Genomic DNA, 18,482 nt, shown 5'->3' with positions numbered 1-18,482 from the left:
ATCGTTGCACTGTATATCGCCATTGACGCGCGCGCGGAATTTCAACTTTGACGGGCCCATATGACGTCATATTGAGTCGGATTGACTTGAAACTTGGTAGAAATATTCCTTGACATTTTAGGCATCCGATAAGTGTAAAAAAACGGAAAATTTCCATTGCATATGAGCTGTGTGTGCGAATATGTGCGCGCGCGTACGCGTCCGTCCAATTTTTTCAATTTTTCAAAAAATGCTCCAAATGGTCTGAAACGTGTGCAAAAAAAATTTGAGCTCGATTTGAGCATACAAATATTTCAACGCGCGCGTACGCGCACGTTTTAAGAGAAAATATGAATTTTGAGAATATGAGTAGAATGCGCATAACTTGAAATATATGTGACGTAAATTTCATTTAAAAATTCCATTCCATTAATGAGATATGATTGAGAATGTGTTTTTATATAATGACGTCATAGTGACGTCACGGTCGACTGATCACTTTGATTTTAGTTCGATTGCCGTCTTTGGGAGACGATATATATATGGTATAAATTTGAAATTGATAGGAGGAGCACTTTCTGAGCTAATCGATACACAACTTTTGAGGAGAAATAAAGAAGAAGAAAAACAAAGAATCCGTACAGATACAGAAGGTGATCCGAGAGGATACTCGGATCACCTAACAACTGTACACACCAATGTACATCAACATCATTCTGTTGTGTGTAGGTCATACACGTAATTGAATCTTATACCCCTTTCATATTGGCCAAAAACATGGCACGTCCTCCAGAGAATGTGCCGTGTTCATCCCAGACCACTGTCAATATGAAAGCTTAACTCGGCGTGAACACAGCACGAACAGTGGATGAACACGGCGTGAAGTTCGTGCTAGACCGTCTAGCACAAACACGGCACGTCCTCCAGAGGACGTGCCGTGTTTGTGCTAGATGCTGCCAATACGAACGGACACGGCATACAACCAGAACCGGAGATCTCAGATGAACACAACTGCGAGCGTGCTAGTATATGTACAGTTTCTTACACATGTGTACTTGGTCAACGTACAATGATCGTTAATTATCGTATATTGTATGCCATTGCAAATTGTTTGCCAACTTGCAGAGGTACTAGTATCAAATTTGTAAGAACAAGGAATTATTGAATAATTAAAAAAAAAATATGTGTTGACAACAAAATATTATAGTTTTATGTTTTATTTATGTCTAAACAATTTTACACTCATTTCACGTGTAAAATTGCAAGGCAATGAAGTGCGTCTGCTTAGAATTGGGTCAGTTTGCGCTAGTAATCAACATGACTATTGACGACTGCCATCAGTGGCTGTACATACACTGTACTAATTGCTGTCAGCTTGAAAATGTACTAGTATGTATTATTGTAATGCATTTAGAAAAATTCGTGGATTCGGCATTTTGGTGGACTGCCAGACTGTCACTTTGATGAAAAAAGCGCGGGAAGCTGGCCGCAAAGGTGTAATCATGGGACCGTGTCCCGAGCGGTTTGCTATGGAAACGTGTGCCGAGTTTGTGTCGTGTTCGAGATCAATATGAAAGGGTGTTACGGGCTGTACCTCGTGTTTACATAAGGATTTGGGAGGCCAGTCATGCCGTGTTCATCCCAGATGCGAGTCTGGCGTGACATCCGAGGATGCCAATATGAAAGGGGTATTAGTCCAGTGTATTTCTTTGTCTTTGAGGTTGCAGAAGGCTATATTCACTCATGATTACTGTAGACCGAGTACAATTTGTTGCAAATAACATTTCAACTGCTTTACAAAATATTTTAGTCACGTGCTCACACTTGTAATGTAAGGAAAGTCATTCAAATCTAATTTTCTTGTACACATCACATACACTGTATGCTTTATATTTGGTCAGACAGGCCCTCTGATGGACTTTGCTCAATAGTACATTTGATACTATCTTACAAGGTTTGAACAATGAATGGATTAGGGCCTAAAAACATGTAGATGTCATGATAATATGAAAATATTATTGCTTACAATCATCATCATAATGACACTGCAACAAGTGTGCAGTGTTAAAAATTGGAAATGTAATTCATATACATAGTACATGTTGCTGAACCGGGCAAAATACTTCCTCTAAACATTGGCCAAGTCATGTGTTACATTGTCAACTACAGTTGTACCACTGCACAGTCCTGTAACCTAAGCCTGCAACAACAGTCTTTATGGGACACAGGATGGCTTGTATGCCAATTCAAAGCTTCTACATTATATGTATCAGGATGGAGTAAAACAGGGAATCTCAGTGCCTTGTTCTCGGACTCCGTAGGAATACAGTAAACCTGACACAAAAAGAGTATTTTGGATCAGCCATTTTTAACTGTTCAAAATAAATATCAATTACATGTATGCTTCGTTTTAGAGTATCCCCTCAAGTGTAAATCACGTAAACCTGTAATCCATTTTGTCTAATCGGTACTGTACATTGTATGAAACAGAAAGTTTTCCCCAAGCACAAACCGTATGATCATCTGTGTAATGTCTCAACAGCAGGATGAAAGAAAGTCTAGAAATGTTGCTACATGGCAACTGGTCTGCCATATCACATGGTTACTCCCAATAGGTCTAGAGTACCTTTTGACGATGTGAGACAATAGTTTCACAAAATTGGGGAAAAAAATGAAATTACATGTTTGTCACAAATGTGTTGAGTGTTTACTTTCCTTGAACTACGTTTCATTTGGATGGATAGCTTAATCATTTAAGTAGGAGAACAAGTAATAGGGGAATTTGAGCATTTCCACTTGACCTCTGACCCTTGTCCTTTGATGGCTCACAATTTTTCAAATTGATAACTGGTAACATCCATTTTCATTACAATACTTTGAGCTACTGTAAAACGAGGAATGTTCGCATGCATTTTAATTTCGCGAATTTCGCGAGCGCCAAGATTCGCAAAACTAAAATGCACGCGAAAGTTCTTGTCTATAATATATTCATTGAATGCCAGTGGCAGTTTGCAAAAATTTCATGCCGCAAAAAAGGCCGTCGGCTCTAATTCGTGAAGAATTCATGCCGCAAATATATCATGTTTTACAGTATTCACTTTGAGCTATTTGAGCATGATTGTTCAAAATATGACATCCTTACATGTATATGAAATATTCTCAAATAATTTACTTAATTTTGGGTTCTCTAACGCAATAAATGTAAATTCATGGTGCAGCTGTTAAAGCCCTCCTAACCTTTTGCCAAGCATCACGATTTACAATCATCCAAATTGTATCATTTATTTTCTACATTTTAATACCTGACAACACAAACTGGGCTATCATTTCATACTAAATGCACTTTGAATACACTACATTTGCAATCATTTTTGCTCATTGCTTCACTCAAGAATTTTACATACTTGTCACACAATTTTTCTGCAACAAAGTTTAAGTGAGCAAAACATACTACATTGTATGATATCTCTCTGATCTATCTCTTCTCTGTCCTAATATCCAATCACCTCCTCTCCTCTCTCTCCTTCTCCCTTTCACAGACCCACAAAGACACAATCCTACAATGTGTATCAGATCATGATGGCCTACATTCTGTACTTCCTTTGAGCTGAAAAGCTTTCTCTTTCCAGTTGTCTCCTACTTGTTCATAGATTCGTATGTGACAAATGAAGTGGAAATTTTTAAAATCTGACTTCTAAAAGAATGTTGTGAATGTGAAGTTCCTCGCACGAGATTCATGGCCAACTATAAATTGCTTTGTCACATTACGGCATAGAGCTGCAGCATAACATATCGATTTAATAGTACAAAGTACATTGTCATATGTTCAAAATTGTAGGCATGTATACATTAAAGCTGCATGGTCCCGGTGTTTTAGTCAAATGCGTACGCGGGCGCACGGCGTAAGTTTCCTATAGAGACCTACGCTATCGACTCCTCTTTAGCGCTTACGCTTTGGCCCACTTCCCCGAGTCCGAAGAAGTCCGATTCACTGTAGTCAGTGGTCCGACCACAGTTCGGCTCATGATTCGGCTGAGGGGGATGACAGCTTTAGCAAATTTCTTTTGTGATGTAATAACAAGCACATATATGCATGCACCCTGGCATTACTACAGACTGCGCGATGCACAGAGAAGACAACGAAGGCAACGTTACTTAGCAACACCTACGCACTTTACTCTTGATGAAAGCTCAACTTCGGTAATCTTCATATCAATGCTAACGGTGATCGGCAGTATCATCAACAGCGCCCTCTACACTACCGGGACTATGCACCTTTAACAAATATTTGGGGACCATGCATACCTAAACAAACTGCTAACGGTAACAATGTATTATAATGTACACTGTATAAAAACATGTCTTGAACAAATGACAAATTATGCCATAGTACATCCAGATTTCCAAAGACTTTGGGCACATGTTAGCTCTATGCGCTGTTGTGCGTGTAACAGGGTTTTAAACATTTTCCCCCCTCTGCAACATAAATTAGAAACTGAGAATAAAATTGTGCATGACACAATGCTTGGTTCATTATACAGCAAAGCTCACCTTAGTTCTGCCTTGTTCCTTCTTGATGATCGCCTCCATTGCAAAGTGGAAAGCTGCCAGGCACTTGGCCTCCCTCCTACTGCACTCCAGGAGAGGCATTAGCCTGGTGAGCCAACCCTCTGATCTTCCTTGGGCATGGGCCTTATCACTCCTAGCAAACTCCCCAGGATCATGGGTGGTCACAAAAGGCTCCACTAGGTCCAATGTTCCAGAGCTGACTACTTGCCTTTCTATAGCATGGTTGGAAGCCAGGACGGCAATGGCCAAACATGCATAATAACGTATGCTGTTGTCTGAGTTGAAAGCTAGGGGAAAGAGCCATTCTGATGTGCGAAACTCGATCATTCGTTGCTGGTTGGCGGAGCCACCATACATGGCACAGTTGGCCAGTGCAGCTGCGCAGTGTCGCAAGGTGATGTTGTCACTCATACGGCAGCTATACAGCACAGCTTGCAGCCCACCCCTGTCTATGACCTTGGTGCATGTGTCTTCTGAGTGCTTGAAGAGGTTCTCTAGGATACCCATACCAATCTGAAGAAGGGTGGGCTCTTTCCTAGAGCAGGCTAATTTCACTACAGAATCTAATCCTTTCTTCACTACAAAGTCACGATTGTTGGCAGTCATGATTTGCTCAAGGAGTCTAGCTGAATTTAACTGAAGGGCTCTATCATCGGATTTACAGTTCTTGAGAAGGATATCCAAACCACCTTCAACACGCATGGCATCACTGATGCTGTAGGCAAGGTCACGTCCATATTTGGGTGTGCTCCAAGCATCATCTACCATCCTGTATAGCTGCTGGGTTGCTTCTACTACTTTTTCTGTGGATTCCTGCTTCAGTTGTTGGATCACATCCTTGGCCAGAGAGACGGTGCTCTCCATCCTAGCAGGGTACCCTGAAGGGGGTGGAGAGGAGCACTCTGGAGATCCTGGTTTGCCTGACATCTTCTTGAACTTTCCACTACGTTTCAGGGACGATCTAAAACTACCACCTCTACCTCCTATATGTACATCTCCTTCATCCCCAAGCCGTGTCACCAGCTCCTTGTTGGGTTGGATGTCCAAAGTATCCGGTGTCACAACATCCTGGGTCTTCTTTACCCTCAGGCTACGGCTACGCTTCGGTGATGATGATCCAGGATTCCTCTTGAATGAGCTCCACACAGTTCTGGTCTGCCTTGGAGGGGGCTTGTACTCGAATGAAGACTCTGTAAGAGGATTCTCCGTCATCGAGTTAGCGGATGAGGGTGGAGATTCCTTAATAGTTTCTTGCAGTAGCTGAGGAGGGAGAGGGGTAGAGTTCTGAGTGTCACTTGGTGGCAAGTTTGCGGTAACTTTGACTCCTTTCTTACTGCAATGTACACCCATTAATCTCAAGATCTGGTACTGGCTTTCGTAGTGCTAGAGAATACAATTGCCATTCTGCAAGAAATGAAAGATGAAAGAAAACAAATATGGGTTTTGTCAATTATGATGCAAAGAAAATCAATCACAATAATAGCATTGTTCTGTTGTAACAGGATCAGTTTTATTACACTTACATTTTTTTTTTTTTTAAATAGCAGAGCCAGACATTAGAAACATATTCTAAAAATACTACTCATTGTACCACATATAGTGTTGCACTTACATACAGCTACAGTTGTATTTTATCATTCAGAATTTTTAAAGTGAAGCTTTACGCATGAACTAGGTAAAATCACAATAGAAAAAAAAAAGAAATTGAGTGTTCTATATTAAATAGTGAATACACATGATGATCTGCAAATAATCAGTATCATATCAATATCAGTGGAACAAAAGCATGTACACTCATCAGAGTCACCACAACAGCAGGTACAACTTTTGGGACAATGTGGCCAGCCATCACAAAATCTTCAAAGTGTCTCCAGATGGTGGCCTAGAAAACTTGTTTTCTTAGTAGACACCCTATAGCATTTCTACATATTGAAGACCAGATAGTTTCAAATTCCAACCAATTTGCCCATCTTTAAAAAAAAAATCAACAATTGACAACAAAACAATTAGTATCATGGTGAAAATAGTACGAAAAAAAATGTAAAAGATAGCTCTCTCTCCCTCTCTCTCTTTCTCATTTTACATTTTGTCAAGGCCCTAGTACAGTATGTCATCTATGTTTAAAGATTTGTAACACAACACAGAGCTTTATTAACAGCCCTGTCGCTGTACTGTGCACAGCATCTGGTCGGGCTAGGCTCGACGCTAACTTTTCTGTCTGGTGGCCTGTTTGGACCATTAAATAAAATCTTTTAATCTGTGATTATAGTGCCCTAAAATAAAAGTAAAAGTAACAATCCATTTTGAATCTCAGCAACCTGATGATCATGATTGGGCCACCAAAAAGACTAATTTGGAGAGCCATAATGGGTTAAAAGTCAAACATCACACAATGAAAAAAAAAAAAAAACACTCCTCCAGACAGACAGATTTTTGTGTCTAGCCGACACACAATGGCAAGCAACACCCTGCATCCCTGCAGGGAAATAAGACGATGAGCAGCTGCAGATATGAGGACATGCAGCATAGCAATCCTTTGACTTTTAGAAAGATCAGTGTGTATCCGGTATCGGGGATATGTTTTGCGGAGACTACGTCTGGCTTCATGGATCCCCTCCTTGTGTCTAAGTACTACGGAGAGCCGATTTAAAAGTAAAAAAACAGAAAAGCACTCTCTCTGAGAGTGCAGACCTTCGCCAAGCAGCTACTTTCCAGCGATGATCTTGCTCTTCCAATGATTTCCATGCTGAAAAATCGCCCAGGTGGTTCCCAATATAGAAGCCTTTGTTAAGTCATAAATCCTCAGCTGCAAGGTGCGCCTCACCCCAGTACTCGAGCATGCACTGTTAACATGTGCGTATGAAACCTTAAAAATGCGCAACTTGAACTCCCAAGTTCATTGACCCTGTTAGGGCCTACCTGCCAAAATATCGAAAGTCCTTCATAAAATCCATAAAAATTTCCGGATCACTAGACTTCTACCAAAATTTAATGGTCTGTTCCTTGTGTCAGTTTCAACCTTTCCTGCAAGTCTCATCCATATCCGTTTACGACTTTTCGAGTTATTTTGTACACGGCATGTAACAATGACCAACTAACAAGTTACACAGACAAACAAACCAACACTCAACAGTATTACGAAAACACAACCCCCCCCCCCCCCCTTGGTATACAAAAATGATAGAAGACAGAAGACTCCTCCGGACAGACAGATTTTTCTGTAAATCTACATAGCAATCCTGATATCCAATTCTACCTAACGTTAACTAGGGAACTTAGACTTAGGACCCTAACTGCTTCAGTGTAGAACACACGTACTACTGGCGGGCTACCCACCCAACCACGGCCACCGGTCTACATAGTCACGAAGATGCATTTTAGGCCTACATTACAAGTTACAACTCTCCCTCTCTCCTGAGCTGATGAGGGCTGGCCTGTCCACTTTGTCTGGTTACTCCTGTCCTGACACACATGTTATTTTGATTGGTTGCCCGACCAGGCCAGGGTACAACAACTGGGCTGTGTAATTTGATAGTTCCTTGATTGGTAAATCTAACTAGGCATAGCAGGCCTACATAAGAAAACAGCAAAATAGTCGGGAGTATAGTTTTGTTCACTCACCTTTAGCACCATCCAAAAAGGCGCTGAATTCAAATGCGTTGTTTGCTCACACATGCAGCAAACATAAAGTCAGTAGATCGCCCTACCTAGTATATCTGATATCCTCAACTGTTGAGCGAGGTTTGTCTAGGTAGTATAGACAGTATGACTTCTACGCAGAGTAGACGACGTTTCGCTAGCTCTCGCTCGCGCATCGAATGCACGGTATCCACAGAAACCGTGAAGATGTGTGGTGTGAGGAGATGATCACTGACGGGCGGGGAGTGATGTTGAACCCAATGCAGTGGGTGCATTAATTGCACAGACGTTCAGTACGACGCGACGTATTCCCTGGCCTTGCCTCGAGCTCCGGCGGTGCGAGGTGGGCTTGTACGCAGAGTAGAGATGGGGGTCACAGTCCGCTCTCTATCCGCGAGTAGCGTCGTCGTGTCGTTTTGCGATAAAATAGTTATGGAACGCCAAGTGTAAATCATCATCATCATAATTATTCTTCTTCTTCCTCTTCTTCTTCTTCTCTTCTTCTTCTTCTTCTTCTTCTTCCTCTTCTTCTTCTTCTTCTTTTCTTCTTCTTCCTTCTTTTTCTTCTTTTCTTCCTCTTCCTTCTTCTTCTTCTTCTTCTTCTTCTTCTTCTTCCTTCTTCTTCTTCTTCTTCTTCTTCTTCTTCTGTTTCTGCTTCTGCTTCTGCTTCTTCTTCTTCAAAAGAAATTTCCGAGGGAGAATAATGTTTCCCCCTTTTAAATACTAGTAATTTGTATGTAAACACCATATTCAGTAATTTTAATAGTGTCCTGTGATGTAAATAAAGTACCATTTTAAAAAGTGAAAAAGTCTTCTTCTAGTCCTCAAAATACTCCTCAGCGTTCCACCTGGAACCAAACGAGGAGGAAGGAGGAGTACACAATACTGCTTTAATTAGTCCTTGTAGCTTGAGTCTTGGTTACAGAAAAATTTAGTTGCTTGATTATGCTCTAGATGTCGGATCGCTTTCCTTGTGCGATTTGTTACGATGACGTAATGGTGATTCACAAAATGACATTTTATGCATGAAACAACGAAGAATTAAAAGTAATTCATTGCATCAAAATCAATATAGAGATTCTACCATCATAAGCGAGAAAATTGTTTTGGGATCTTTTTCATCGTACGCTGCATTACTGCCTCCCTCGAAGTACAACCTAAGGTATAATGATATAAATTAATTAATTAATTAATTACTTCTGGATGGTTGGGGTTTTTTAAGCTCTAAATACGAGTCATGGAAATAGGGAACAACAACTCTAGCATAATATACAATCACCTTAACCCCATAAAGCCCAAGCTATTTTGACCCTTCAAGGTCCGGTCGGATGGTTTCCTTCTGTTCAGTGACTGTAGGCCTCAAATTGTGTTGTTGTTCTTGTTGTTGTTGCTGCTGTTGTTGTTTGGTTTTGTTTGTGGATTTTTTTTAATTCTTTTATTTTTTACCTATTAGAATTTGATATTCATGGAGAAATCGTCAAAGGTTTTTGTTGATATCAAATCAAAAACAAAAGTTCCAGTTATGAGAAACCGGTAGTATTTATACTTAGGCCCTACATTTAATATCTCGGGATGTTTTACATAATAAAGCAACAGAGAAGAACGTGTCGTTTGGCCCTGGTGGAATGATATAACAACAACTCTCTTTTGCAGTATTAATGAAGACGATCGAGATATGATTGGGATGACCAGGTATATACATGCCTCCATCCCCAAAAGAAATGGGTGGTAAAATAATTACAGTGAAAGCAATGATGTTTATATGGCAACTTTAATTCTGAATAATATCCAAACAGCATTACATACAATGTTATACACTTTTTGTATGATTATCGACGTTAGATATTGGTCTGACCACTTCAACAAGATGATGAAGTTTAAAAAAATATTTTTGGATAACTTCCTTCCTTATTTGAACACTCTTCCGCTCGTTTTGACTCTAATGTCTTTTCGTTACACAACTGTATCCAATCATTACATATTTTGTAAAATGAGATTTAAAGCTTGGTTATATATGTATAACGTATCACAACATTTTTGATAACAAGTTTCAAAGTTTCGGTGTTTCTAATCATGTAACATTTCGTTCTTTCGAGCGGAAAGTATGCAATAATTCATAAGCAGCTCTTGGCTGGCATATATTGGTCATGTGTAGAGAGTCATGCCATGAGTTAGATGTAGAAATAGTGACATGTGACTTTTTTTTGGGGGGGGTCTGTATGTAGTCAAACAGGTGTTTTATATGTTTATATTGTGTTTTACAGTCTGTCTGTCAATGCCTTGCGCTTACAGCACTGACAGTAAAGGGCATGGCGCTACGTAAAACTGATGTTTTACAGTTCGACGTTGGCCCCTTGGGCCCCAGGGGGAGCATTGTGGCATTTGAAAAAAAAAATGCCATCCCTCCTAGGGATGCTACCTGCCATTAGCTGCCAAGTTTGGTGAAAATTCATCATGGGGTATTCAAGAAGATGAAAATGTACAATTTAAGCTCCAATTAGGACCCCTCCCACTCCCTCCCCTGGTCGCAATGGGGGCACCCCTGATTCCGCCATGAACAAACTTGGAATTATAGTAATCAATGTGTACCAACTCATATGGTATTAATTTAACTTTATCACTCATGGCTCTAGCAAATAAGTTTATGGTTTTTTTTTGGTTTTTTTTTTTAAGATTCCTTAATTTTTCGGGGGGGGGGGGGTACCCCAGGTAGGGCATGGTACCCATTTAAACAATTTAAGATCTTATCCCCTTATAGGGATGCTACCTTCCAAGTTTACATACTGGTGGGTGCAATTTCGTCACGCTGTCGAGAGAGAGATTGTAACTAATTGAACAGCACCATCAACGACATTAAGTATGTATTTCTACACGTGTGGCTTTTAGGGGCAGTTCTGTTATGCTACGGGGAGCAACCACAGGACTCTACACAAGAGTTCTATGGGAGCGACATTGTTACCAATTTTTCTTTTTTTTTATAAATAAAATTGTCCTCTTCGTGGGACCGCCCCCCCCCCAAAAAAAAGAGAAAATGTATATGAAAAAATATATAGAGGACAAGAACGATGAATGGTTTAATTTTAGATGCCATGTGCTATTTTTGATAGGCTTTCTTAATTTCTAGCTAAACGATGGACAGAATCTAAGATTTTTTTTTTACCCTTTTCTTTCTCGCTTTACAAGTAGGCCTTGTTAGATGATATCCTATCCGCCTATATACCTGCCTGCGTACATTTGTGATTTCTCTGTAACTATATAACATATGAAATTCAACGGATGAAAGTGTTATCGCAGCGATTCACCTCGATTTGTGGCTTGTCTTTGTAAAATTATTCATGAATGCGTCTTCTTTTCCCGAATTCTTAATGCTACCATATAATAGACGATTACATTATTTCCTTAGAATTTGTATGCTAAATCAACACCTTCGCAGATGACTACCCCCCCCCCCTTATCATTGTAAGCAGGTGTGCACTGCAACATTGACCATTTTGTGAATAATTTTCTTGTAGTGAACTTCATTTCATACCTGGGTATTTTTCTAGTTGGTTGATCTGAATGTCCACATCATTGTATCATTATTCTTTTTTTTTCTAAGTAGGTGTATACCGGTAATGGCTTTGCAGAAAGGGAAACGAAGGTGTTTTGGCATTTTCGTAATTAATGAAACATCTTATGCACTTTTACTGAATTTTGTTTATTTTTTCACGAACACTCACATACGCAAACACAATCAGAGATCTTGAACCGTCCAGGGGATGAAGGAAAGCAATAGCACGGGGTAATACCCTATCAACTCTCCTTTTCCATCTCTTATATCTTCCTTATGCCATTATCTGGACACCCTATACAATTAATTGGTCTACAGGTGGCGCTGTTCATCCTGTCGGTCTCGTGAGCCTTCTTTGCTTATAATAGTGTCGGTTTCGTGAGCCTTTTGTGCTTAGTGTCGAACTCATGGGTTGTATAACTCGTGGGCTTATTTTACTTGATGTCAAACTCGTTGGCTGTATAACTAGTGGGCTGTATGACTTGTGGGCTGTATGACTCGTGGGTGTCGGTCTCGTGACGTGCATCCGATTAGGACCCCTCCCAGCACCCCACCCCAGGGTCACAAGGGGGCACCCCTGATTCCGCAATGAAAAAACTCGAAACAACAGTCATTAATGTACTAACTCATATCACTTCTGGTTCTATAGAGAAGATTTTCTAAGATTCCTCAATTGGGAGGGGGTGTTGGCTCCTACTCCCCTTCTCCCCCCCCCCCCCCCCCCCCCGATGGGGCATGGGACCCCTCCCCATGGTCCCAAGGGGGCACCCCTAATTCCTTCAGGAACCAACTTGAAACTACTGTCATGAATGTATTAATTTGTTGTTCTAGAGAAGAAGATTTTCTAAGATTCCTTAATTTTTGGATTGGGTTTGGGGCCCCCTGGGGCCCCAGGCGGGGCTTGGTGCCCATTTGAACAAACCTAGAACCCATCCCCCTAGGGATGCTACCTGCCAAGTTTGGTGAAAATCAGTCATGGGGATTTCAAACAGAAGATGAAAATGTAAAAAGTTTAGGCGCCAACAAACTGAGATCCTATCCCCTGGGGATGCTACCTGCCAAGTATGGTGAAAATCGGTAATGGGGTTTTCAAGAAGAAGATGAAAATTAATGTAAAAAGTTTAGGCACGACGTACGACGGACGACGACCGCCGAACAAAGGGCGATCGCAATAACTCACTTGAGCCTTTGGCTCAGGTGAGCTAAAAACTGAGTTATCTACCATCTTTATACATAATAGCGGTGAAGTAAATGATTTGTACATTACATTTACCGACATTATGAACGTTTGCACATTTTCCCGGCGTTTCCGCAATGCCCGTCGGCAAGACGTTTGCACATTTCCCGGCGTTTGCACATTTCCCAGCTCCACAGACCTCCACCACTATTATTTTGTTTTATATTTTGGGTGTTGTGTGTCTGTGCGTGCGTGTGTGTGTTTGTGTGTGTAATCGTAGCTGTACTCGTGTATAGGCCCTACATCCTTTCCGTACTATATACTGTAGCTGTCTGCACACAGGTGGTTGTGTGCACCAACAACGATCTGAACTTGAACAAATATATAGATATAAGATGGTCCTCGGCAACTATTACGCAAATGTTATGGGGCAAATAGTAATTAGTCTGACATACACCGAACACCAAACACCAAACACCAAACCCCTAACCCTAACCCTAACCCTAAACTAACCCTAACCCTTACCCCAACCCTTACCCTAACCCTAACACCAAACACTCAACTGTAGCCCTACACCTAACTGTACCCTAACCCTAACACCAAACACTCAACTGTAATCCTAACCCTAACCCTAAACACTATACACCCAACTGTTCTCTAACACTATCCATAAAACCCACCCTAACCTAACCCTTACTCTTACCCAACCCCAACACCCAAACCACAAACCCCACCCAAACCCCATCCCCCAACACCCGACCCCCGACTCCAACCCAACCCCCAATCTCCAATCCCCAACACCCAACACCCAAACCCCCTACCCAAAACCCAATCAAAATATTGTACGCTGAGACATGTAATTGCTGATTCATAATGTTCACTGCATCAGGCCAGATGTTCCATTAAAGAACTAGAAATGTTGCTATGGCGACTGTATATGCCTCCGCCAACACTGGCGTAGCCAGGGGGGGGGGGGGGGGGCGATGGGGGCGATCGCCCCCCCTAAGATTTGGACCGGGGATTTGGGAGGCGAAAAAAAAAAATGCGTGTATACTGTATGCATGCACATGAAGCGGGTCTCCTTTGCAACCTTTCATCAAATAAGATATTTTTTTTTTGAATATTTCACTCAAAGTGTGCACCAGATCGTTGAATTTCAATTCAAAATATGCAAAATCTCTCGTGCTTGGGAGGGGGTATCCCCCTCCCAAACCCTCCCCCTCTGTGCCTCTTTCCCTAGCTTAATACACTTTTTAGATTTACACACACACACACACAAAAATTATGAATAATTCTGAGTGCACAAGACTTATCACTTATATTCCGAAAACTCAAGGTTCCCTCATGTATAAGGGGAATTTCCCCTTTTAATCGACCCTTTCCTCCCTCAGTCCCCCCCCCCCCCAATCCGTTTTTTTTTTTCTTTGGTGATTTCCCAATAATGTTGATTCCATCAAATATGCGTAAACGAGATATCTCAATTTCAACCTTAAAAAGGCAAAAGCTCCATCGGAAGGGAAGGGTGGAGATAACACTCGCCCACGCCTTCTCCCTTCTCGCCCGCCCCCCCCCCCCCCTTCCGCCATGCATAGAAGTAGACTGTGGCTATACCCAGATCGCTTTATTTCAATTCTAAAAACGCAAAAGCTCCGCGAGCGGGAGGGGGAATCCCCCTTCCCCTAAGCTCTACCTCACTAGACTTTATACATACACACAGATGGTGCACATTCGGAATAAAAGCTAAATTCCGTGATTTTAACACTTATGAAAAAATATTGCACCAAAAATTTGCACCAGATCGCTGAATTTCAGGTCTGAAAACGCAAAAATCACCTTCGTGTGGGAGGGGATATGCCCCTATCTACACCCTCGTGTGCATGCTTTTTCTGTTTGCTTGCTGAACTGCAGACAGCGTTCATGATATTCAATGTAAGAATTAATACAACAAGATTACTTAAATGATACCATTTTATAGGCAAATTGTTCAATAATAATCTACACCAAAATATACTGCAACCTTAAACAAGTGGGACTGTTTCAACTCGTTAAAACACGCAAAAACATGCATCAAATTGCACCATTTGCGACATCAAAATGCAAAAAGTTCTCACCGCGGGAGGGGGGACACCTCCCTCCCACACCCTCCCCTCCCCATTCGCTCGCTCGGCTCGCTCGGGTTCAGTCGCGTTCATGATATTCAGTGAAAAGAATCAATACAAGAAGATTATTTAAATGATACCATTTTATAGGCAAATTGTTCAATAATAATCTACATCAAAATATACTGCTGCCTTAAACAAGTGGGACTGTTTCACGTCGATAAAACGCGCAAAAACATGCATCAAATTGCACCATAATAACATCAAAATGCAAATAGTTCTCACCGTGGGAGGGGGGACACCCCCCCCCCCCTCCCACACCCTCCCCTCCCCCGTCGCTCGCTCCGCTCGCTCGGGTTCAGTCGCGTTCATGATATTCAGTGAAAAGAATTAATACAAGAAGTGTATTTGAATTATACCATTTTTATAGGCAAATTGTTCAATAATAATCTACACTCAAATATACCGCTATACCTTAAACAAGTGGGACTGTTTCACGTCGATAAAACGCGCAAAAACATGCATCAAATTGCACCATTTGCAACATCAAAATGCAAAAAGTTCTTACCGTGGGAGGGGGGACACCCCCCTCCCACACCCTCCCCTCCCCCCTCGCTCGCTCCGCTCGCTCGGGTTCAGTCGCGTTCATGATATTCAGTGAGAAGAATTAATACAAGAAGTGTATCTAAATGATACCATTTTATAGGCAAATTGTTCAATAATAATCTACACTCAAATATACTGCTATACCTTAAACAAGTGGGACTGTTTCACGTCGATAAAACGCGCAAAAACATGCATCAAATTGCACCATTTGCAACATCAAAATGCAAAAAGTTCTTATCGTGGGAGGGGGGACACCCCCCTCCCACACCCTCCCCTCCCCCCTCGCTCACTCCGCTCGCTCGGGTTCAGTCGCGTTCATGATATTCAGTGAGAAGAATTAATACAAGAAGTGTATTTAAATGATACCATTTTATAGGCAAATTGTTCAATAATAATCTACACTCAAATATACTGCTATACCTTAAACAAGTGGGACTGTTTCACGTCGATAAAACGCGCAAAAACATGCATCAAATTGCACCATTTGCAACATCAAAATGCAAAAAGTTCTTATCGTGGGAGGGGGGACACCCCCCTCCCACACCCTCCCCTCCCCCCTCGCTCACTCCGCTCGCTCGGGTTCAGTCGCGTTCATGATATTCAGTGAGAAGAATTAATACAAGAAGTGTATTTAAATGATACCATTTTATAGGCAAATTGTTCAATAATAATCTACACTCAAATATACTGCTATACCTTAAACAAGTGGGACTGTTTCACGTCGATAAAACGCGCAAAAACATGCATCAAATTGCACCATTTGCAACATCAAAATGCAAAAAGTTCTTATCGTGGGAGGGGGGACACCCCCCTCCCACACCCTCCCCTCCCCCCTCGCTCACTCCGCTCGCTCGGGTTCAGTCGCGTTCATGATATTCAGTGAGAAGAATTAATACAAGAAGTGTATTTAAATGATACCATTTTATAGGCAAATTGTTCAATAATAATCTACACTCAAATATACTGCTATACCTTAAACAAGTGGGACTGTTTCACGTCGATAAAACGCGCAAAAACATGCATCAAATTGCACCATTTGCAACATCAAAATGCAAAAAGTTCTTACCGTGGGAGGGGGGACACCCCCCTCCCACACCCTCCCCTCCCCCCTCGCTCGCTCCGCTCGCTCGGGCTCGGTCGCTTCGCTCCCTCGCAGACTAACCGCCCCCCCTAAGATGAAATCCTGGCTACGCCGTTGTCCGCCAATATGCATGTTCTTCTAATAGGGCTACAAAATATATATAGTATAATGTCTTAACAATGTGGGATGACATTTTCACATATCAATTGGCACAATATTGAAAACACAGGTTTGTCACAAATGTGTTGAATATTCACTTTCCTTGAACTAGGTTTGCTATATTGTGAGTGTAGACGGACATGACATTGTATTTGGGGTTCACTGCGTCGGGCCATCTGCTTTATCGACTTGAAACAGTCCCACTGGTTTAAGTAAGGTAGCGGTATTTTGATGTAAATTTTAGATAATTATTCAACAATCTGCCTATAAGATGATATCATAATTTCTTGTATTAATTCTTACAATGAATATCATGAATGCTGTTAGTTAAGGAAACAGAAAAAAACATGAAAACGAGGTGTAGGGGGAGGGGTTTCTCCTCCCACACGAGGGTGCACGTTTGCATTTTCAGACCTGAAAACCAGCGATCTGGTGCAAAATTTTGGTGAAATACTTGGAATGTTTTCTTTTTCCAGCAAAGATAAACAAATGAATAAATAAATTTTATAATGGAAATAATCATAGGGCTTTTTTTCCAGGGAGATGTTAAGAGCTAAATCACGGAATAGCTCTTATTCCACGTGTGCATCATCACTGTGTATAGTGTGAGGTAGAGGGGGAGGGTGATGAGGGAGGGGGATACCCCCTCCCGCTCGACGGAAGCTTTTGCGTTTTAGAATTGAAATACAGCGATCTGAAGCACATTTTTTCTTTTTGGGGAATATTCAGAAATTGTCATTCCCCAAAGTGAACTAAGTCTATAAATGGGACCAAGCAATTGGGAATGTGGCAAGATACCTCTTCCATATTCGAGGGAGCATTTTCATTTTTAGATCTGAAATTCTATCTGGCCCACACTTTTGTTTGAATGTCTAGAATTGTCAATAATGATAATAATAATAGAGAGACTCTTATAAAGCGCTCATTCTACCTATAAAACGATACTCATGGAGCTGTAGAACAGAGTGCATTATGTATCACGTTACAACAGAGTATCACAAAAGGATAATATATTATCCATATGTTTGCATCTTGTTTTGATTGAATTTTCAACGAATTGTTCATTGGGGTATATCTCTATCTATCTCCTTCTTCTTTTTCAACCTTCTTATGTACACGCTACGATGTATGCTATTCTTTTTATAATTACGTCCCTCTGCGCCTCAGGATAGGATACTAGATCGAAGGCGCATTACAAATGCTGTACTTATTATTATTATTATTATTATTATTATTATCCTTCTGTGATACTCTGTTGTAACGTGATACATAATGCACTCTGTTCTACAGCTCCATGAGTATTTTTTATAGGTAGAATGAGCGCTTTATAAGAGTCTCTCTATTATTATTATCATTATTGACAATTCCAGACATTCAAACAAAAGTGTGGGCCAGATAGAATTTCAGATCTAAAAATGAAAATGCTCCCTCGAATATGGAAGAGGTATCTTGCCACATTCCCAATTTCTTGGTCCCCTTTATAGACTTAGTTCACTTTGGGGAATGACAATTTCTGAATGTTCCCCCAAAAGAAAAAATGTGCTTCAGATCGCTGTATTTCTTTATTCTAAAACGCAAAAGCTTCCGTCGAGCGGGAGGGGGTTCTTATAAGAACAATAAACA

The 18,482-nt window shown here is 41.1% G+C and overlaps 1 protein-coding gene across 1 annotated transcript in view; it reads right to left on the bottom strand.

Moving 5' to 3' along the window:
* The window catches only part of LOC140227082 (NAD(+) hydrolase SARM1-like), a 57,881-nt gene extending 49,596 nt beyond the window's left edge, over nucleotides 1-8,285 (bottom strand). The window contains exons 1-2 of the mRNA XM_072307511.1: nucleotides 8,170-8,285; nucleotides 4,531-5,952 (exon numbers count right to left, since the gene is read on the bottom strand). Coding sequence (XP_072163612.1) covers nucleotides 4,531-5,898 — 1,368 coding nt within the window. The 5' untranslated portion in view covers nucleotides 5,899-5,952; nucleotides 8,170-8,285. The remainder of the gene's footprint in view (nucleotides 1-4,530; nucleotides 5,953-8,169) is intronic.
* Nucleotides 8,286-18,482: the final 10,197 nt, after the last annotated feature.

Source organism: Diadema setosum, chromosome 4 (assembly GCF_964275005.1).
Source record: "Diadema setosum chromosome 4, eeDiaSeto1, whole genome shotgun sequence".
In the NCBI taxonomy this organism is placed as follows: domain Eukaryota; kingdom Metazoa; phylum Echinodermata; class Echinoidea; order Diadematoida; family Diadematidae; genus Diadema; species Diadema setosum.
Note: the sequence above shows the minus strand (reverse complement) of the source record. Positions and strands in the feature narration are given on the sequence as shown.